The sequence below is a fragment of the Musa acuminata genome, chromosome BXJ1-3, assembly GCF_036884655.1.
Source record: "Musa acuminata AAA Group cultivar baxijiao chromosome BXJ1-3, Cavendish_Baxijiao_AAA, whole genome shotgun sequence".
NCBI lineage: Eukaryota > Viridiplantae > Streptophyta > Magnoliopsida > Zingiberales > Musaceae > Musa > Musa acuminata.
The window spans coordinates 2,691,769-2,712,943 of NC_088329.1; the positions used below are offsets into that span (position 1 = coordinate 2,691,769).

The window sequence follows — 21,175 nt, forward strand, 5'->3', positions numbered from 1 at the left end:
GCTGTGGAGCGCGTTTAAGACGTGTATAGGACTCGAGTACAATTTACATGGGCACGCCCGCTCATGGTTGTTGTAGGGAAGTACGTCACAACTTCCGTCACGACAGCTCTCCCGCAATGGTTAATACAATAAAAATCTCATTTTTAAGCCAGAAGAGAAGGAAAGCGAGCGAGGCATAAAAAGATTAAGTGCACTCGTACATAAAAAGGCAGAGTCAGTATCATCATCAACGACCAGAGAAAGCGTTCCATCGTAAAATAAAATAGTGCTATCTATTTTCCATTAATGACACTCGTTATCTGTCGGAACTTGCTTAAAGTAGAGAGAGCGAGCTTGTGCTTTGGAGTTTCCTCAAAATTAGGATATCCATGTGTATTTAATTGAATTTATTTATAATAATAATTATCACAGTAGTAAATAGATGATATTATTTAAAGTTTTTTATGGGAGAAATTGTAAATCATGGGATATTGTGAGAGAACCTAAACTTTTAGGATCATATCTTTTTTATTATTAATAACTTATGGTATATCAATGATTATTAATAACTTATGATCATATCTTTTTGAAGATGTTGCCAAGAAATTTTTATATTTGGCCAAATGGAGGTGTTAGCTCTAAATTCATTGAATTATTTGACATCTTACAGGAGGTTGGACTTGTGATATACATATTAGCTTTGCCCTTAGTTTTAATTAGCATATGCGATGTATTACATATATCTATGCTTTAGAGGTATATTAGGGATCCATCTCATATCATATATTACCGACCTTAGTAATGATCCATCCGATGCTTTAAAATATGTATTTGAAAAGAAAAAAAGCATGTTCTAAGAAATAAAATTATACCCTTACGATATGTTAATACCGTTTAGAACAATAAATAACTTGAGAAAGAAAAAAATATGTGAGAGAATAGTATCTTTATCTATTTCTTAACATAAGTTAAATTTGAAAACCAAATTTATTTTAGAAGAAAAGAAATATAATCAAACCTCTCAATTTAAGTATAATTATTTGATTATCTTCTTTACTAATAAAATTTATAAAATAGATATTTAATATTCTAAGTTAAGTGATATTATTTTTAATAATAAAGTATACAAAAATATTTTAAAAAAATATTTTTAAAAAATATTACTATAGGTTCCCCTATCTTTCATTAAAAAATAAATATTATTTTATATTCTTTCAAGTATTTAAGATGTTATTTTTGGATTAAAACATATTATAATTATTCATGCTATATATATATTCTAAAATAATTTTCTATTCCATTAATTATTTAAAATGTTATTTCTGGATTAAGATATGTTATAATTATTCAAGCTATATGTAATTTCTAAAGTTTTCTTCTATTTTGTTAAGTATTTAAAATTCTGTTTTTGGATTAAGATATGTTATAATTATGCATGTTGCTAGTTATGATATTTGATTTATATTAGACGTATACAATAATTGATTATAAATATTATTTACTCCTTTATATATATATATATATATTTTTAACTATTATTATTTATTATGTTTTAATGATTCAATACTAATGATTAAATGTTTTGATTATAGTTTCATGATGTTATAATCGGATAAAATTAGTTATAGATCGACTCAGCCTGATATGATACATGTGCATGATCAGATACAATGAACATGACCAAGTACATTCAACCTAACCTACTGCTATGCAATCTAGTTTATTATCCTTATTTTGATCCGAACATGTCTTGAACTAAGTTATATTTAATTAGCTTATGATTTCAAATCGATTTAATTTATTTAATTTAAATTAAACATAGTCTAATCTAAATTTTCTCGATAATTCTAAACCGATTAAATGATGATTACATATCAGTTTAGTTAAGTCTTACTTAAATAAGTTCAATTAGATTGATTAAGATAGAATTCAGGTGGCTAAATGATATTATTGGACATTAATAATCTTGAAAAGATTACCGTCGCGTCTTCCTCCTCCAGATTAGCAGAACCGAAGAATCTTGAGCGACATCTGAACTCCCTAAGAATGAGCCGAGGAACTCGTAGTGGGAGGCCACGACTCGCTCGTGAGCGAGCAGTGAGGCCTCCTCTCAGCTGTGGGCATGCCTTCGAGGTAGACAACATAAGACTTAGGAATGAAACGAATAAAAATGGCACGTAAAGATCAGATTTTTCTTCCCTTATCTCGGAGCAAATCCATCAGAAGACGAGATTTCAAGAACAAAACTCCGTCTTTACGCCTATCTTTTTGACCAAAGCATGGCTTGGAAGCAGGGGAGAGAGAAGAAAGAGCAGGAGGAGGAAAAGAAAACTTGTCCTTCAGTCCCCATTGCTCATTTCTAATGATCTTTACAGTGGGAGGAGGCTGAGGAGGTACTCTGCGGTCACTGTGGTTTCTCCTCCTGTTTCTTATAGGCGCAGAATAGGAGGGCGAGGAAAGCACCCTCTGCAAAAAAAACTAGTGGGAACTTTCTGTTGCCATGTTTTGGAGGGTCACTATGTACTTTGACCGAGACTCCTTCGTTCCAAGTTCTCACCGGGAACTTGGAACAATCTCTCGAAAGAGCCTTAACGGCGTTTGATCTCTAATCATACGTGTTAGTGTAAACAATTTTATGTCGTGGCCTCGGGGCCGACGTGGCTTGGTTCGGGTCCGAATGCGCGGGGATCTTGCGCGGCGTTCCTCGAGATAGCTGGTGTGGCCGGTTACGATGGTCCGGGCGGGACGTTGCGTGGGGAGTGAAGCTTTTCCGCGGCATTGGGAAGATGCAACCTCGCCCTTGTACCTGCACACAGGTTGGGTCGGAAGCTCAGCCCGACCCCTCCGACAATCAAGTTAGCTCATGTGGAAGGAGTTTTTTAGTGAAGAAGTGTCCTCCTTTTTATTTAGAACTTTGGGGTATTTATATGTAAGTTTAGCGTTACCTGATGTGCCTGCCTGCAGGAGCAGGACCGTACCTCTGATGGCGTCTAACATTGTCGTTGGCGTTGCGTGGAGAACCGAACTACCACAGGGTATGGGCGAGCATCGGTCGTCGTCCTCCTCTCTGCCTCGGTCAAGCGCGCGGGTCAGACAACGATGAAGTCGTTGTCTGAGAGCGGGTGACGTCAATGCATGTCGAGTCGGCATAATTGCCCTCCTCCTCGGGCAGAGTGGCGCCCAGGTGTGGCTGACGTCGTGGCACGTCATGTCGTCATTATTACCCTCATCATATTACCCCCCCCGGAAGAAGCTATGCATCGGTCATTGCAATAGGGGGAAGTCCGAGTCATGACTTTGTCCCTTGGTGCTGCAGTAGTCTCAAGCGACAAGAGGTCGAGCACATCTCGGGCTGGCAGCTCGCGGCGAGGGAGGTGGTCTCGGGGGGCGTGGAGCCGAGGAGCACGACGCAGTCGGGCTGACCGCGCAGGTGTGTCTCGGGGAGCATAGAGCCGAGAAGCACGACGCAGGCGGGATGACCGCGCAGGTGTGTCTCGGGGAGCATGGAGCCGAGGAGCACGACGCAGGCGGGCTGGCCGCGCAGGTGTGTCTCGGGGAGCATGGAGTCGAGGAGCACGATGCGGGCGGGCAGGCCGCGCAGGTGTGGTCTCGGGCACCATGCGGCCGAGGAGCACGACGCGGGCGGGCAGGCCGCGCAGGTGTGGTCTCGGGCAACATGTGGCCGAGGAGCACGACGCAGGCGAGGGCATCAGGTAGCGACAAACCCGGGTCGTTGAACAGCCGCTAGTAGTGCTCCGATGTCGTGGCAGGGCGTTCATCTCGGGGTTCATCATGTAGGGGATGTTCTTCTGGGGTGTTGACCGGACGCGACCCCATGGCTGCGGGTTCGCCAGAGTGGATCTGCTGATCGCTCGACATTCGGGGCCCTCCTTCTAGCGTCAAAATGTTAGTGTAAACAACTTTATGCCATGGCCTCGGGGCCGACGCGGCTTGGTTCGGGTTCGAATGCACGGGGATCTTGCGCGGCGCTCCTCGGGACAACTGGGGTGGTCGGTTACGATGGTCCGGGCGGGACGTTGCGTGGGGAGTGAAGCTTTTCCGCGGCGCTGGGAAGATGCAACCTCGCCCTTGTACCTGCACACAGGTCAGGTCGAAAGCTCGGCCCGACCCCTCCGACAATCAAGTTAGCTCATGTGGAAGGAGTTTTTTAGTGAAGAAGTGTCCTCCTTTTCATTTAGAACTTTGGGGTATTTATAGGTAAGTTTAGCGTTACCTGATGTGCCTGCCTGCAGGAGCAGGACCGTACCTCTGATGGCGTCTGACATTGCCGTTGGCGTTGCGTGGAGAACCGAACTGCCGCAGGATATGGGCGAGCATCGGTCGTCGTCCTCCTCTTTGCCTCGGTCAAGCGCACGGGTCAGACAACGATGAAGTCGTTGTTTGAGAGCGAGTGACATCAGCGCACGTCGAGTCGACATAATTACCCTCCTCCTTGGGCAGAGTGGCACTCAGGTGTCGCTGTCATGGCACGTCATGTCGCCATTATTACCCTCATCAATACGAGTCTCTCTTGACCGCAAGAACAAGCAATAGAGTTGCAGACTCATAGAGCAAAGACTTGGAAGTGATGGATACAGAGTTTTGCTTGACCTCAGCAATTAATGGACGCATTTCGTGATATATAATAGATCCTGTACAGTATTTCCTGGTCGACCGGACGGTATCATCAGGTCAAACTAGCTTGATCTCGGCCATTAATGGTCTTACAGTCCTTTCCAGGCAGCAAGAACCTCCTGAAATATTTCAGCGATGAGTTCCCTATCGGCACTCTGCAGAAAGGCATTGAAGTCTTCAGGGATCTCGTAGATCTTTCCGAAGCTCACCAGGTATCTCATGCAACTGCTCTTCAGCTTCGGCAAACGGTAGAGGTGGGCAGTTTGGAGCCTCTCCATCACGTTCTTCGTATCAATGTCCTCGAGGAGGCTCTCATGGCATGCCTCCTTCAGGTCGGAGATATCGTACTTGTCGGCGGCTCGGAGGAGCGCGAGGCGGTGGGTGAGGAACTCGTCGGCCCGGAAGCTGCCGTAGATGTAGTTGAGGAAGGCCTGGCAAGCCCCGAAGGACATGTCGGATATGTTCACAGTCGAAAGCTCCTTCTCCTTGAGGTCGTGGGAGAACATGCTACGGAAGACGGGGGACCTCGTCGCGAGGACGGCACGGTGTGCTCCGATGCTGCCCTCAGCGGCATTGACCGTGATGTCGGTGTGGATACCGTCGGCCAGCATCCGGCCAAGAGGGGCGAGTGCAGTGGTCTCTGAATGCTGCTTCACCTCAGAACTGTCCCAAATGGAAGAAGGCTCGCCACCCTGAACTCTCCAAACCAAAAATAACAGCGAGCAAATCAAAGGCATACACACATACACGGAACAAGGGGAGATGTGCGTGTGCTTACGGATGGAGGTACAATCTTTAGATCAAGGAACTCGACGTCAATTATGATCCTGCCGGTAAACAAGGTGTCAGTTGCCCAAACAAAGTCGTCGCTGTTCTTCAGCTGCATGTCACAGATTCCTGAAACATCAGAAACACTCGTTATGTTTTTGTTTCATGAAGAACCAGAAACAGTCTTCGATGGGGAAGAAGGCGACCTGGATGGGTGAGAGTCTTGCGGTCGGGAGCGGAGGGGGAGACGATCTTGATGACGAAGGAGGCAATGGGCGGACGCTCTCTTGTCAGGCTCGAAACCTCAGGGTATAGCTTCACATACAGTTGTTTGTTCTTCTCCACTGCGAGATACCTTCTCATCGCAATCAACACAAATAACATCCCAAATCAATTTCAGGGAAAAGAACAGAAACTGTAAAGTCTATCTACAGAAGCATGATTTCTAGTGTGGATAAAGATGAAGATTACGTCTCTGGTTTTCCAGTTTGGAAATACGCAGAACAGAGTCACAGATCATCATCCGAAACCTATCTCTAATCAACACAAGACTCGAGGACAAATCTGAACATGAAATTAGATAAACCGGACGATTTCAAATCCGAAACTTTCCTTCTTCTCCATTAAAGACGAGATCTTTAAGCTTCTAGATCTTCTCGGTCGAAACTAAATCCAGTAAGATTCAGGAGAAAGAAGCAGAGGATGATGAGAGGGGATCTTTAAGACCAGTTCCAGAGGCCGATCTTGAAGGGGTCGGACTTGCGGTAAGTGCAGGCGGAGAGGGTATCGATCCGCCATTGCGCGAGCCGCGGCGCGGTCTCCACCCGGTATGCCCGGTTGCTCATTCCCGCCGACGCTGCCGCCGCGATCGCCGCGGTGACCTCATTGATGCAGTCAAAGATTCCCAGCAGCTCCCCCGCGTTTCCCAGCTTCGCCCGTCGCACTTCCTCCTCCAGTCCCCTCTCCTCATGTACCACCCAAGAAGAAACAAAGCAGCGTAAGCAAGAGGAGTGGCAGCACCAGCAGAGGGCCGACGAGGCAAAGTAAGAAGAGGGAGAGCAAGGAAAGGTGCTTCTTTTATTGCCTTCCACTCCACTTCCAAAGTCGAAGCTCTGTCTATATATAAAGAATACAAAGGAGGAGAGTGATGATTCTGATCATAAATATTATTCTGGTAATTAACGATTAAAATGATTCAACATTTAATGGACTATCGTCCAAATTTCACTCATGAAATTGTCAGGATGATGCTCTTGCAACGTCGTCCTTCGGAGAGGACTACATTACAGTAAGATCGGAGATTTCCTCCTGCATCAACAGCAGGATGACAGTCAACATGAAATGTGGTTGGTGTCCTACCCACGGATAACAAAAGTCAAAAGCGAGAACAAGAATCATGAGCACTCCGAGCGTGGTTTCAACATAATCATGTGAGTCAATGGTGCTTATCTCTCATCTCTTCTCTTCATCTTCCACAATGAAAGATGGCGTCCTTCCCCTCCCTCTATCGAAGCATAAGACAGATGACTACAGTAAAGTAAAGTAAGGATTCTAATAGCGTTCCGCTGCCGCAAGCAACCGCTGCTACCCAAACCCCCATTAAAGCCGAGGCCTTACGGTGGACACCCACAGCACCTACTCGTCTCGCAAGCAAGTCAATGTGGAAGAAATGTCTGAATGTTAGGTATAATGGATCAGAATGTTAGCTAGAGAGAGAGACTCTTTCTATTCAGAAAAAGAGTATATTATTCAGTATTTGTTACAGTACTATCGCTACGTGTTCGATGAATTGTCTGTGATAAATGAGGCCATAGTCGTTTCGGCAAGTGGCAGTCTCGAGTGAACGACCGGCTTCACACGGTCGAGTCGACGACGACGACGACCGTGACGGCCTTTTGTTTTCTTGAAGTGCCACGTAATGGCAATGTCGTGCCTTATCGCACTGGGCTTTCCCGAATCCCATTCAAACCGTTGAGGTGTCCTTAGAGAGGGAAAGGGGACTCACGATATTTTGTGTCATTGGGTCGAACCAAAAAGAATTCACGTGCTTTGGACATGAGCGTAGTCTTCCACAATGCTTTACCCATTTCCCACGGCGTCGTCTGTTGGCAACGGCTTGGACAAGAAGCTGCTGTGGATGGCCTTTTCCTTGCAGCAGCCGCAGCAGAAGCAGGCTTCCATCTCGTCCGCCACGATCCTATCCCGTGTAGCTCTGCTCTCCCGCAATGTTCCTGCATCTACCTTGCCGTCCGTTAAAGAAGCTTGCAAGCAAGGAGACCTCACACAGGCCTTCCGCTCGCTGGCTAACTCGCCGCAGTGCCCTCCGCCGGACGCCTACTCATCCATTCTCGAGCTTTGTGCTTCCCGGAAAGCCCCACTGCAAGGCCAGCAAGTCCACTCTCACATTGTCAAATCCAATTCCCTCTCTGATGATGGATTTCTCGGCACAAAGCTCCTTTTCATGTACGGGAAATGTGGCCAACTCCACGATGCCGAGAAGCTGTTTGATGAAATGCCGAATCGGTCTATCTTCGCGTGGAACGCGCTCGTTGGAGCCTACGCTTCGAATGACCGTCCTTCGTTGGCCATAGCAACCTTTCAGGAAATGCGTGTCTCGGGAATACTGCCCGATGCTTGCACCCTTGCTTCCGTCCTAAAGGCCTGCGGCGCGCTAGAGGATGTCTATACTGGGACTGCGACGCACGGTTTTGCAGTCAAATGTGGACTCGACTCCACGGGTTTCGTCTCCAATGCGCTCGTTTCCATGTACGCAAAGTGTGGACGGTTCGGCTCGGCAAGGCAGCTGTTTGAGCGGATGGATGAGGAAAGAGATGTTGTTTCTTGGAATTCCATCATATCAGCATGTTTGCAGGACGGGCAATTCTTTGAGGTTCTGACTTTGTTTAGAGAGATGCAAAGGGCCAGCATTCCGATGAACTCGTATACCACCGTCGGCGTTCTTCAAGCCTGTGCAGAACTTTCACTTCCGAGGTTGGGTATGGAAATACATGCCGCTCTTCTAAAGAACGATGCAAAACTCGAGATTTATGAGTGCAACGCATTGGTCGTCCTGTACGCAAGATGTGGTCGAATCGGCAATGCCATGCAGGTGTTCTGCGAGATGGAGGAGAAAGACACCGTGTCGTGGAATTCGATGCTGTCTGGTTATGTTCAAAATGGTTTATATCAGGAAGCCATCGACTTCTTCCGCGAAATTCTCGGGTTGGGTTTTGAAGCCGACCAGGTTTCGCTTATAAGCGTCGCTTCTGCTTCAGGGAGGTCAGGGAACAGATTGCATGGAAAGGAAGTGCATGCTTATGCGATGAAGCACGGATTGGACTCCGATTTGCAGGTCGGAAACACACTAATCGACATGTACACAAAGTGTCACTTGATAGATTATGCCGAGCGTGTCTTCTATAAATTGCATAGCAAGGACTGCATTTCCTGGACGACAATGATCGCAGGTTACGCACAGAACTCTCGCTATTCCAAGGCATTCGAGCTGTTCAGGCAAGTTCAGGCGGATGGAATGAAGGCGGACTCGATGATGATCGGGAGCATCTTACAAGCTTGCAGTGGTATGCTCTGTCTTTCCCTGCTGAAGCAAGTCCATGGTTATGCTATCAGACATGGCCTGCTGGATCTGGTACTCAACAACACGATCATCGATGTCTATGGAGAGTGTGGAAAGGTTTCTCGTGCTTGCCATGTCTTCGGAACGATACGGGATAAGGATGTTGTGTCTTGGACTAGTATGATCACTTGTTATGTCAGCAACGGGCTCCTAAACGAAGCTTTGTGTTTGTTCAGAGACATGGTGGCGGCCGATGTGGAACCTGATGCAGTATCACTGATTACTGTGCTTGCTGCCGCTGCTGGTTTGTCATCCTCGATGAAAGGAAAGGAAATCCATGGTTTTATGTACAGAAGACGGTATCTCACCGAAGGAACAGTCAGCAGTTCACTCGTGGACATGTACGCCAGGTGCGGAGACATAGAGAACTCCTTTAAAGTATTCGGAAATGTCAGACGCAAAGATTTGGTTCTGTGGACAACCATGATCGACGCCAGTGGGATGCACGGCCAGGGAGAGGAAGCAATACGCCTCTTCCGGGGACTGCAGGAGACGGGTATAGTCCCCGATGAGGTTACCTTCTTGGCCCTTCTCTATGCCTGTAGCCACTCTGGATTGGTAGACGAGGGAAAGTACTATCTGGATGTGATGACAGGTGAGTATGGTTTGGAGGCATGGCCGGAACATTACGCCTGTCTCGTCGATCTTCTCGGTCGCTCTGGTAGGACAGAGGAAGCATTCGAGTTCATAAAATCAATGCCTGTGAAGCCGACAGCTGCCGTCTGGTGTGCTCTCCTCGGTGCCTGTCGAGTGCACCTGAATCACGAGCTGGGCAAGATTGCAGCGGAGAAGCTACTCGAGTTAGAGCCTGAGAATCCTGGAAACTATGTGCTCATTTCGAATGCGTTTGCGGCGACGAGGAACTGGGAAGAAGTGGGTGCAGTGAGAGCGATGATGGAAAGGAGGGGATTGAAGAAAGACCCGGCATGTAGCTGGATCGAACTGGGGAAGAAGGTGCACGCGTTCGTTGCGAGAGACAGAACACACGAGGAATCAGTCGCCATTTACTCGAAGTTGGCAGAGATCATCGAGAGACTCAAGAAGGAAGGAGGGTACACCGAGAACACCAAGTTCGTTCTGCAAGATGTGCCGGAAGAGGAGAAGATAAAGATGTTGCACGGACACAGTGAGAGGCTTGCCATGGCTTTCGGTATGTTGTGTGCCCCGAAGGGAACACCAATCAGGATCACCAAGAACCTCCGAGTATGTGGTGATTGCCACGAATTCACCAAACTCGTAAGCAAGCTGTATGAGCAGGAAATCATCGTCAGGGATGCCAACCGGTTTCATCACTTCAGAGGTGGATCCTGTTCTTGTAGAGATTTCTGGTGAGTCCAAAGGTGTCTCATGAGATGTCTCTGCTTCTGGTGATGGTTCTTAGAAGCTGTTGGGTGGCCTCAGAATTGAAATGAAAGAAGAGAGCAGAGTAAATCGAATGATGGAAATAAACAAGTAGGCTCGACTTGCTGCAGTACCAATCCAAATTTGATGTCGAAGATATTATATGCAGAGGTCCGTCCCCTCAGCCCCACACCCAAATACAAAAAAAGACAGGGACCTCCGTCACCGACCAGTATCAAAAAGAAGAAAGCATCCACTGGTGGATCACACCTTCCATGCATGGCCAAAAACTACACTTCCCATCATCATGCTGAAGAAGAAGAAGAAGAAGAAGAAGAAGAAGAAGAAGAAGAAGAAGAAGAAGCCTTCGTTTCGTCGAGGTCTCCAAGCCGAAATTTATAGGTACAGGAAGCGCGGAGAGGAAAAGTCCGGTCGCAGCGCGGGCCTTCTCCCCTTTTGTTGCAGTAACCTGGGAATTCATCTTTCCTGAAATCAGCGCAGTCGACCAGAACAAGAGACCACTCGGAAGCAAGTTCCTCGAGGTTCCATTGCGCGTACGGGCCCCCCATCTTGTGGCTCACGTGGACCTCTCCATCTGGTCGGAGCATGCGGCATGCGTTTCTGAAGAATCCCATCACCAACCTTCGGTGCAAACTATACCATAAAGATGATCCGACAAAATGAGATCGAAACATGCAATCTTGGTGCGAAGCTACTACTCCAGGGAGTAAGCTTGGCGAGCGTTGCAAATAGAGGAAGAATATTTAAGATGGTCAAGGCACGTACTCGATCACCGGCATCAGGCCCTCGTTTCCTCTGAATCCTGCATGTGGGAAGTTGAAGACGATCCGATCAAATCTTCGCATCGTCAGCTCGCTATGTAACTTCATTGTCGTAGCATCAACTCCGTGCAGCGTGGTCGCCCCCATCTCCCGCAGGCTCTTCAGGTTCGATTTCGCTTTGGAATACTTTTGCAGCAGGTCATCTGCTTCGCATAGATTCCATCAACGATGTACATAGAAAGATGAATGGCGGCCACTATTTCATTATACAGCCGAGGAAGTAATCCATGGAATGAAGACGGGGAGGGTATGGAAGCGAAGTATTCCCGTGCCTGATGAGCGAGTGTTAAGCCACTCCTTCCCGATTAAGAAATCGGAGAGAAACCCATCAAATCAATGATGCACAGGGAGAGAAACCTCATCTTTCGAGAAACCACAAGAACGTTCGGGTGTACGTGTGAAACCAGCAAGAACAAGACGGGGGAGGAGGAGGGAAAGGGAAGACCGTAGGAGTCGAGGGAGGTGGCGACGAGGTTATCGGCGGAGCCGAAGGCATTGGCGAGCGCGAGCGAGAAGGAGAAGTCCCCTTCTCCGACCAGCAGTATCTGCTGCGCCGAGGAGTAATGGCTCAGCCATTTCACTCGCACCGAGGAGTGATGGCTCTGTTGTTTCAGTTTGGCGTTGGCAAACAGCAGCAGCAGCCCTGAGGTAGTCATGCTCAACCTCCCCACCACCTCCGTTCCTCTCACTCTCTCTCTCTCTCTCTCTCTCTCTCTCTCTCTCTCTCTTATGACGCGAAAAGACTGACAGGAGCGACGGATATATGGAGAAGCGAAGTCGAAGGGTCGCTCCTCCCCTTCGTCTTGGGAGACGATAGCGATCCCTATATCAAGCCGGGTGACTCAACCGTCTCATCGACGTCAACTGTGGTTGGACTTCCCGATGAGCAGGAGAAAACGGGTAAAAGCAACCACATGCCGGAGACTTCCTTCGCACACAGGTATATTGTTAGAAGAAGACATCTCTACTGTTCAAATACTACGGCTGAATGAGGAGATCAGCAAAGGAAGATTGAGGTGCCTCATGTAGAAAATATTATCAACGTAATTGCAGCCCAATCATTCATCGACCCAAATGTTCATATTAGAGAGAGTCTTCGAAAAAGTTGAAAGAAACATACACGTCTTAAAAATATAACGTCTCATGAAATGCCGAAACTTTTGATAATAGCCTAATAGCTTTGGAACTTGACACAAACAAAATCATTACAAATGCCACTGATTCTCTTTGAACAAAGGAGGCGGAAGTCCAAAGGTCGGAGAACCCTAACAAATCTTAGGAACATATTGGAATGAATGCATGCATGCGCCCATTCACTGTAATATTTCTAAAAGATTACAGGAACAAAGTACCCAGGTAGGATGTGAGCAAGGTAAGGAAGGAAGAAATGGTACAGACATCAGCAATCATCCGCCAAAGCATTTTAGGATTGAGGATGTTATACTCGAAGAGAGAAACCTCAGACCAGTAGATCCTCCGGGAAAGTAGGATACAGAATAATATGAGAGTGCAACAACCTGCAGGTAAAAATGAGAAAAGAGTTCAGAAAATATTATCATTCATGTCAACTATGCATATTACCAACAACTGAGATTTATAAAGCTATCCAGCTGAACAAGTAGCATGATTTCAGCAAAGCAAATGGGCCATTAGAAGAATGAATAAACAAACCATAGAGTTGAGCTACAATTTTTGCATGTGATACTTGTATTTGCTGACTGTTTTATGTGGACCCTGATTGTTCATATAAGCTCATTTTAGACCAAGAAAAACTACAATTTTGTTAGCGCATATCAAAAACCTGTGTTGCCTATGCCGCATCCATATAGGTTTGGTGGGTAGGTTGGGCTTATTATTGGACTGCCCCCTATCTTATTTGAGATTGACAACACTTTCAATCTACTTTTAAGAATGAAATCGAGAGAAGCAGGTCATCAATGCAAATGCCGTGAAAGCAAGATAAACCCTGTCAGCTATCAAGTGCGTACAAGGAGAAGAAATAGTTGAACCTAAATTCACCGACATGAGACCTTATACCTGAATCACAGAAAAAAGGACAGAGAGAATGTAACTGTGAAGCACCATGGAGACATAAATGGTGCCCACCATGCTACCGATGAATACCAACGTAAATGGCAGCCTCTGCAACATAAACACCAAAAAAAAAAATGTATTAGACAAAATAACAGAGTACAAACAACAATAAGCCATGGCATGCCAAATAATTACATGATTCCTTTCTTGGCATTGAACTCTCTGTAAGACAATATATTCAGTCAAATCAAGAGAATTCAGATATCTTTGTATTGTTATATCAAAGTGAGTGTCTATTATATCATATTGTTATGAATTTTGATGATAATATATTTAAAACTGGCTTAATTTGTTGACTGTGCTGACATTGAATGAGATTGACAATATAATCTTAAATTCCAAATGACATTAACGGTAAGAATGTCTGAGTAGGATCTTGTAGGAAGTAGCAAAACAGCATTATAGAAGGACCATTTCTCTTGTAATTGGATCAATTTTGTCACAAGATAAGATGCAGCAGTAGCCACAGCAACATAAGATCACACCGGGATTGCTACTACATATTTTAAAAAGTATCTCTAAAGAGATAAACAAACATTCAAATTTGGCTAAGCGAAGCACAACATGGTCCGGTAACGCTAGCATATTTTCTATTTCTTTCTTTAAGTATACAGTTCTCATGAATCATATTCCTTTTAAGTATATCTACATGTTTATATTTGTTGACACCAAGGTCTACCATACCGAAGCGTATCGCCCGTACTGGTCCAACAGGTTATCAGTACGCGAACCGTCAGGTACCGCTACAGTGCTATACTGTAGCACTGCTACAGTATGAAAAAATAAAAATTATTCGGTACACCAGGGTGTACCGCTCGGTACGCCCTGATGTACCGCCCGGTACACCGATACTGTACCATACCGAGCCCAGGTCGAAACGCCGGTACGGTACGGTATAGCGAACCTTGGTTGACACCACCTCTTTATATGAGAAATAAACATCTATTGGCAAGCATAACATTCACCAGCCCAGGTTACCTTGATGGCAGAAGAATAGGCATCTCCTCGCCATTATCTTAATCAGAATTGAAGCCCATACAGCATCAAATAATGAACGAATCAAGAATCCACAAATGTAATAATAAACAAGACATCTTCAAAAAAAAAAAAGTGAATTATTATTTCAGAGACCAAAGGCATAGTTTCAGGTAACAAAAACCTCATGAGTATGATGCTTTTCAACTAATTATTAAAGATCCTTCCTCAGTGTATTTCAGTTTAATTTGTGCAAGTAAAACATTGACAACCAAAAAGGAATAGAAACACGTAATTAAAGATCTACAGGATCCTAAAAGATATACCTCCATGGAGAACATGTGAGCTAGCTGATTCTTAGGACCTTTAAGAGCAAAGAACGATCCAATGATCAAGGCACATCCAAGAGTAAAACAGAGAGCAAATTTCTGAGGCATCAAGACCATCACTGGAAGGAACATAGTGAAAGCAACAACAACGAAAAACACGCCACTGGCAAGGAGCAACCCAAAGTACATGAGAGACTTCCCAGAAGGCACACTGCTAGTAGCAGACTGGAAAATCCCAGGCAATTCCGTCACACCTTTCGATACCCTGTTGAACAATGAAGAAAGGCATACTAGTATAGTAACTCAGATCACTAAGCAAGTGTAATCTTAGATATATATGACTATAGGTGAGACTGTTAGATGGAAAGAATGAGGATGAAATAGAAGAAACAAGACAATGCTAAGAAGCCAATTAGGATGTACGAACTGTGAACAAAGTAGAAGATAACAACTGAATGCTTTTGCACACAGGAACCATATGTGACTTAAGGACACCGAAATAAACATCAAACTTTTTATAATCATAAATCAACAAAAGAATGTAGAGGCCAAAATTCATTCATGATACTTGTCGAGGCCTAAAGCTACAAATAAGAAGAGGAAGTTGGTCTTGCCTTGTTATGAGGGACAAGAGCAGAGGACACATCATCCACATTAAGACAAGTACATTACAGCATAGGCATCTACTGGCCTGTGGAGTAGATAACAATCTGTAGGAAAGACTTTTACCATAATATGGGGGAGAAGAACCTAAAATCAAGAATGCTTTGAGAGACATAAAATTATTGAACTTCAATTAGGCTAATAGATTATACTAAATATGAGCAATATTCAAGGCATAATTAAGCAAGAGAGGGACATGTTTGAAAATCTAAAAAGCTAGTTGAAAGGTGGAAAACACTATGCCACTGGTTGCAATTTGAGCTCATACAACTGGAGTCAATCCTTGAAATTCCTTTACATCTGGAAAACGCTCAGAAAGAGGGTTAAACACAATCTATCATTTGCTTGGAAGTGGAGCATCCTAAATCCAACATTTGTTTACAGAGCATCGAATGATGGAACCACATTCAGACCACCTAAAACAAGTTGTTTCTTTCTAAAGCACTTTGTTAGATCATGCTTTCATGTCATTCAAGTTAATTCTTGTAGAACTGCACAATAAAACCTCTGTCGGCTTTGTCCTTGTTCATGCTCCAACTTTAAGTAAACATGTGATTCTATCAACCATCGATCAACACGACAAATTGAAATATGTGAATTGACCTAACAAATCAAGTCCAAAACTATATCTAGTCTTCATATAATTTTAGGAACTAATCACCAAGAGAAACAAACTAATGAAAACCAGAAGGACCAGTTAAGACCGAAACTGTCAGATCCAACATCACTTTTCCTTCAGATCCAGATGTTAACTGCACGTCAATCAAAAAATAGCGCCGCCACCAAAATCTTAGTCAAGCAGCGACTATAGCGCAGTCCTCTTGCTTCCTACACTGAGAATTTTCTACGATTATTCTCTTACCATCAGTGGTAGACAAACTCCAAGGTTTAAACAGCAGTAAACAAACAATCACACCAAAAAGGAATGATCCATTTATAGGAATCCTCTTCTTGAAGCCCGTTGAATCCACCCATGGAAAATATATAACACAGAATCGAAAAGGTGAAGAGAAAGATCAACCAGTGGATTGACCCTTACACATTGAAGGTTCCGGTGACCTTGTCGTTGGCGGACTGGACGGCGGACTCGATATCGAACCCGAAGGCGGACGCCCCGCCCTCCTCCGTCGATCTGGAAGCAGCGTAGGAGTTCCAATCAGCGAGGAGGGACGAAGAGGAGGGTTTCTGCTGCTCTCCTCCACCAACGCCGCTCGGTCCCCCGGTGAACCAAGCCTGCGCCGTCCGCATCGTGTCTTTGTTCGGATCGGAATATGTAGCGAGATCGAGAAAACAGGGGGAGATAGGCGAGGAGGAAGAGGCTAGGGTTTCTCGATGGACAGATCTTTCGCTTACTCCGTCGGAAAGAGAGGAGCACAGTAGCAATAGAAATCAACAACCGGGAGAGGAGTCGAGGAAACGTTTTCTCACGCGATCGTCATAGAAAACACTTCAATTTTGGATATTTCTCAAAAGTACCATTTATTTTGCTTTTTCTAAAAAATATCTTTAATTTTTTAAAAAATCTAAAATATTCTTTAAAAGTTTTCTGTCAATTTTTTTAATCTACTTTTTTTATTATCAATTTTCAATTATTATAGTCTTTTCATTTATCTTATTTATAGTATTTTTAGTAATATTTATAATATTTTTATTTATATCTTAAAAATACACATCCTATCCAATTGTCATTGCTCATATTTTATTATAATATCATATATTTATATCTATAGTTAATTTGATTAAGACTACGAATCTATTTAAATCATTTATAATATTTTAAATAGGCTTTATAGTATTTTTATTGTGGTGACTAAAACATTGTAACATACTAAATTTTTTTTAAGAAATTGTTTAAATATTTTTTAAATAAAAGGTATTGTTTGAGAAAAAGATAAAATCAGGGTATTGGTTTAGAAATATTAAAAATATAAGTATTTTCTAGGAAAATTAATTTTTTTTCTTTCATACTTTTGTTTGGATGATTTTTTCTAGAAAATACTCATGTTTTAGATATTCTTCGAACAATACCTCATTTATTTTTTAAAATTTGTATTCATAATTTTATAAATATCTAAAATATTCTTCAAAAAAAATTTGCCAAAATTTTCAAGTACATTTTTTTTATCAGTTTTAGATTGTTAAAACTCGCGTACAATGTTTTTCAATAATGTTTACAGCATTTTTTTTATTGAAGTATTAAAAACATTAAAAATGTTATTGAAAGACACCATAAGTGATATTATATTATTTCTCTCTGTTTATCGTTACTCGTATATCATTACGATATTATATTTTTATACTTTTAATTGATTCGATTAAGGTTAAGAGTTTATTTGAATTATTTATGGTGTTTTTAAAAATATTTTATAGTATTTTTATTATGATGGTCAAAATATTGTAACTAGCTAATTTTTTATTTTTGTCTATGCGACATCCTCCCTAAACTATTATAAACACACATTTGAATCGTAGTATATGATATATCAAATTTTTTTCTAGTATGTTTTAATTTTATTTGACTCATTTATAATATTTTTAAGTAAAATTTATAGTATTTTTGTTGCGACGGCCAAAACACTACAACATATGAAAAAAAAAAATAAAATAGTTTGATTATTTTTTAAATTATGAGAATTTTCTGAAAAATAAAAATAAAAGTATCGGTTAAAAAAAATGCAAAATGTAAATATTTTATATGAAAATCATCCCGTATTTTATTTTTTATTTTTTCTCTGCTCACCCCCATACTCAAAACTAGTATGAGAAAAGGATACAAACTATACTAACATGAGATAATTTGATACATTTAATTACCAAGCGATGATCACTAAAAGAGGAAGAAAACCCCATTGTTCACAAAGCAATCGAAATCAGCACTGCATTAATGACAATTCAGACAGTAATTATTGAGACTCAGGAATAACTTGTTCCATGACTAATAAATACATGGATCAGAACAATCGAAACAAATGACGCCATTACTGTAGAACAAACATTTTAGTGGTAAGATCATTACAACAAATTTGTATGTCATGTTCTTACTTGGGATTTTAATTAGGACTGTTTGATGTAACTTAGAACCGAGAAAATAGTCTGGATTATGGTGAGAAGGAAGAGGAGAATGGCAGCGAAAACCGAGATGATCGCCCATGGACTGGTCAAGTAGTTGTGGTTCAGCGACGCCCAACGGCGGTTGCATTTGTTGTCGCAGTGCTTCGTCACGGCCTGCCCGAGGTCCGAGAGATAGCACCCCTGCAAGTCCATGATGACCTCCTTGCCGAGCTTGTTGAAGACATCGGCGACGTCTTCGTCGCTGCCCAGGCCGTTCTCGATGATCTTGTGCTGTCGGAGTAACGCCACGTCCATGGGCGTGTCGATGATGCGGTCCATGAACCAGGCGTACGTGGTGACGTAGATGCCCGCCCGGGGGTAGCACTGCTCCAACGCGATGAGGTTCCGGAGGAGGGAGTTGGTCTCGTCGTCCACCCACACCTGCGGTATCTCCATCTCGTTCCCGTGGAAACTGATGTCCAGGAAGCTCGCGGCCTCCTTCTTCACGAACTTTACCCTGGCCTCCCGGAGCTCTCTGGCGCACGGCATCGGGGTGTGTGAGGGCCGGCTATCCTTTCCAATCTTCTTTGCGATCATGCTCTTCGGCGGCACAATGCAGGTGTGGAAAAGATGAAGAAGGTGGGGAGAATTCTTGATGTTATCGTCGGTGATTTTCTCGATGTTTATGGTCAGAGGAAAATTCCGGAAGAAGTAGTCCAGGGGTTCCTTCAGGGAAGCACCTGGGGAAGCCAGCTCCAGCAAACTCCGAAGGACGACGAGAGGAAGCTGGTTTTCGAGCATCATCACGTCATGTGCTAGTAATGGCAGAGCCCACCGCCATGCACTTATCATCGGATCCTGTTCGAACGTCGAACTCGCCTCTTGCCACTTCGGACCCATTCGCATCCCCGCTTGCTGCTTCTCCTCCATCTGTACGAGCAACAACTCGACCACGAAGCAGCAGTCGAGCAGCATCATCTCCACGAATTTGCCGGGATCCATGCCCAGTTTCTCCGAGTACGCAGTGCGTGCTGCGAGCGCCAACATCTCGACCTCCTCGAGGTAGTCACACAAGTGTTTGTTGGGGTTCCGGTTCAGGAACTTCTTGAAGTAGCGCCATTTGAGGTCGTCCCAGGCTCCCAGGCGTTCGTTGTCAGCGTGGTAGGGGCCGAGGGAGACGATCTTTGGCTCGTACGCCAAGCTATCGATCGCTCGAATGTTGTGTGGGACTCTGAAGATCGTCGCCTGCTCGGCGTGCCGGTCTTCCAACGATGTAGCTTCCAACTTCTTCCTCATGGAGCTCACCGCCGCCTCGTCCACGCGTATCACCACCTGCATTTCCGCAGCACTCGTCTCCCTCATGGCTCGATGGCACGGCATGAAATCCGATGGTCAGATTTCTGGGAAACAATCAAACTTTTATTCGATGTATAGAACAAAGTAATCAATTGATCTTCCTAATTTGTCCTCGTGATCCACCCAGCTATGGTACATGCATCCACAGTCTACAAGAACAAACTAATGCTGGGAGAAACCAATGGATGTGAAACCTTTTACCTCGTTGTAGCACTGCTACGCGTAGGGTCAGATTTCTTCAAGCTAGGAGAGAAACAAGAACAAGAATGGGAAAGGCAAAAGCAGCAGAGGAAGAAGAATAGATTAATGGTGGGAAGAGCAGGGTCAAGGGCTTATATAGATCTAAAAAGTCCATTTGTGGACCGAGATGCCGCTTGACATTGTTCTTTGCTTGTGCTTTTCGTTTTTCTTTATTTTATGCTTGTTTGGACAGGAGAAGGAACGTCTGTACACGTCCCACGTAAGGAGAAAGGGACAGATGGGCTCTGTTCCCACATGTATTATGATCGATTATAGCAATTAACTCCATCGATCAAGGAAACACCCATGATGATTGATATTCATAAAATATAAAAAAGAATGAAGAAGAAATATACTTTCTCTGAATATTCATTAAAAAGCTCTGTCCATTACTGAATTCTCTGAAGATAGATTCGCAAAACATTCAAATGAAAAAGTCCACTAAGTTTTGACAAAGCGTTACGCTCTAATCATCGCTCGATCCCACACGTCAATGATGATGATCAGCATGAGACAAATTTCCTGATTGGGAAACTACAAAGAAACCGGGCCCACGTCCCAGTTCCGGAATAAATATTCGGCCGTACGTATCTCATCCGACGACGTAGAATGGTCGAAACGTGACGCCGGACGGCCCTTCGGAGGTGGGGGGCCCTTTTTTCCCGACGGAAGGTTCTGATTTGATGCGGGCCGCCTTCCACGGCCGAACCGACAAAGCGAAATCAGCGGATGCTCCCTCCGGGGCCCGCAGTTGCGAGCGAATGAGAAGGCGTGGTTCCCTCTTCGGTCCCTTCGCCGAGCCAATGATGAACGACAGAATGGCACTCGGTGAAATGGTGTCTCATTCGACGTCTCGCTTGTTGTCTTGTGTTGGATAACGTGGCCACGTGGTTTAAATTCTCGACGCAAAGTTGCTATTATGAGCCGCAAGTTAGGAGTCGACTTGGACGTAAACACTCACGTGCAACTGCGTTAATTTACCATTTAGACCCACCTAACCGTGGGCTACGAGTGGACCGATTCGTGCTCGATGAGGGCCTTAAAAGAGCACAATGTCTGCCTTGACGGTTAAGACGAGAGCCCAAGTACAGACGAAACTAGAGAGGGGTATTACGGTCATTAGATACATAGCCTGGAAGAAGTCGTCACGGCACGCGACATGGCCTGCTTCGATGTTGCGTCGGTCCGCAGGGACCCGCCACTTACACCCTGCCTCCCGTTTTTACCCAAACGCCCCCAAAAGCGCAACAACAATAATGAATACA

The 21,175-nt window shown here is 44.2% G+C and overlaps 5 protein-coding genes across 7 annotated transcripts; 1 reads left to right on the plus strand and 4 right to left on the minus strand.

Annotated features, from left to right (window-relative positions):
- Window positions 1-4,565: 4,565 nt before the first annotated feature.
- On the minus strand, window positions 4,566-6,650 carry LOC135616710 (BTB/POZ domain-containing protein At1g55760-like). Its single transcript, XM_065116200.1, has 4 exons — window positions 6,109-6,650; window positions 5,589-5,737; window positions 5,393-5,511; window positions 4,566-5,306 (listed from the first exon to the last, which is right to left on the minus strand). The coding sequence occupies exons 1-4, from the start codon at window positions 6,225-6,227 to the stop codon at window positions 4,704-4,706; spliced, it is 990 nt and encodes a 329-aa protein (XP_064972272.1). The 5' UTR covers window positions 6,228-6,650; the 3' UTR covers window positions 4,566-4,703.
- A 99-nt stretch (window positions 6,651-6,749) lies between these two features.
- Window positions 6,750-12,271, plus strand: LOC135616699 (pentatricopeptide repeat-containing protein At3g63370, chloroplastic-like). Of its 3 annotated transcripts, XM_065116186.1 has the most exons (3): window positions 6,750-11,307; window positions 11,415-11,850; window positions 11,953-12,271. In XM_065116186.1, exon 1 carries the CDS (start codon window positions 7,457-7,459, stop codon window positions 10,349-10,351), a length of 2,895 nt encoding a protein of 964 aa, XP_064972258.1. In that variant the 5' UTR covers window positions 6,750-7,456; the 3' UTR covers window positions 10,352-11,307; window positions 11,415-11,850; window positions 11,953-12,271. The 3 variants fall into 3 exon arrangements, with proteins under 3 accessions (XP_064972258.1, XP_064972263.1, XP_064972248.1); XM_065116191.1 differs by having other exon boundaries at window positions 6,750-11,850; window positions 11,945-12,271; XM_065116176.1 differs by having other exon boundaries at window positions 6,750-11,850.
- On the minus strand, window positions 10,666-11,858 carry LOC135635880 (heavy metal-associated isoprenylated plant protein 41-like). Its single transcript, XM_065147305.1, has 3 exons — window positions 11,528-11,858; window positions 11,147-11,345; window positions 10,666-11,014 (listed from the first exon to the last, which is right to left on the minus strand). Exons 1-3 carry the CDS (start codon window positions 11,856-11,858, stop codon window positions 10,666-10,668), a joined length of 879 nt encoding a protein of 292 aa, XP_065003377.1.
- Window positions 12,272-12,307: 36 nt separating the features above from the next.
- LOC135616718 (protein transport protein SFT2-like) lies at window positions 12,308-16,673 on the minus strand. Its single transcript, XM_065116211.1, has 4 exons — window positions 16,303-16,673; window positions 14,598-14,865; window positions 13,240-13,344; window positions 12,308-12,719 (listed from the first exon to the last, which is right to left on the minus strand). The coding sequence occupies exons 1-4, from the start codon at window positions 16,509-16,511 to the stop codon at window positions 12,609-12,611; spliced, it is 693 nt and encodes a 230-aa protein (XP_064972283.1). The 5' UTR covers window positions 16,512-16,673; the 3' UTR covers window positions 12,308-12,608.
- A 1,574-nt stretch (window positions 16,674-18,247) lies between these two features.
- On the minus strand, window positions 18,248-19,956 carry LOC103977355 (UPF0481 protein At3g47200-like). Its single transcript, XM_009392849.3, has 2 exons — window positions 19,872-19,956; window positions 18,248-19,714 (listed from the first exon to the last, which is right to left on the minus strand). Exon 2 carries the CDS (start codon window positions 19,692-19,694, stop codon window positions 18,318-18,320), a length of 1,377 nt encoding a protein of 458 aa, XP_009391124.3. The 5' UTR covers window positions 19,695-19,714; window positions 19,872-19,956; the 3' UTR covers window positions 18,248-18,317.
- Window positions 19,957-21,175: the final 1,219 nt, after the last annotated feature.

What these genes read in the sequence shown, in the direction of transcription:
- LOC135616710 (XM_065116200.1), bottom strand. Translation starts at nt 6,227, where the DNA reads ATGAGCAACCGGGCATACCGGGTGGAGACCGCGCCGCGGCTCGCGCAA. An exon ending in AAGATCGGCCTCTGGAACTG is followed by an intron (nt 5,738 to 6,108) that starts GTCTTAAAGATC and finishes TGCGATGAGAAG; the next exon opens with GTATCTCGCAGTGGAGAAGA. An exon ending in TAAAGATTGTACCTCCATCC is followed by an intron (nt 5,307 to 5,392) that starts GTAAGCACACGC and finishes TGGAGAGTTCAG; the next exon opens with GGTGGCGAGCCTTCTTCCAT.
- LOC103977355 (XM_009392849.3), bottom strand. Translation starts at nt 19,694, where the DNA reads ATGCCGTGCCATCGAGCCATGAGGGAGACGAGTGCTGCGGAAATGCAG.
- LOC135616718 (XM_065116211.1), bottom strand. Translation starts at nt 16,511, where the DNA reads ATGCGGACGGCGCAGGCTTGGTTCACCGGGGGACCGAGCGGCGTTGGT. An exon ending in GTCACCGGAACCTTCAATGT is followed by an intron (nt 14,866 to 16,302) that starts GTAAGGGTCAAT and finishes ATTGTTCAACAG; the next exon opens with GGTATCGAAAGGTGTGACGG. An exon ending in CTCACATGTTCTCCATGGAG is followed by an intron (nt 13,345 to 14,597) that starts GTATATCTTTTA and finishes TTTATGTTGCAG; the next exon opens with AGGCTGCCATTTACGTTGGT.
- LOC135616699 (XM_065116191.1), top strand. Translation starts at nt 7,457, where the DNA reads ATGCTTTACCCATTTCCCACGGCGTCGTCTGTTGGCAACGGCTTGGAC.
- LOC135635880 (XM_065147305.1), bottom strand. Translation starts at nt 11,858, where the DNA reads ATGACTACCTCAGGGCTGCTGCTGCTGTTTGCCAACGCCAAACTGAAA. An exon ending in GTGCATCATTGATTTGATGG is followed by an intron (nt 11,346 to 11,527) that starts GTTTCTCTCCGA and finishes TATGCGAAGCAG; the next exon opens with ATGACCTGCTGCAAAAGTAT. An exon ending in GGCCTGATGCCGGTGATCGA is followed by an intron (nt 11,015 to 11,146) that starts GTACGTGCCTTG and finishes TTTATGGTATAG; the next exon opens with TTTGCACCGAAGGTTGGTGA.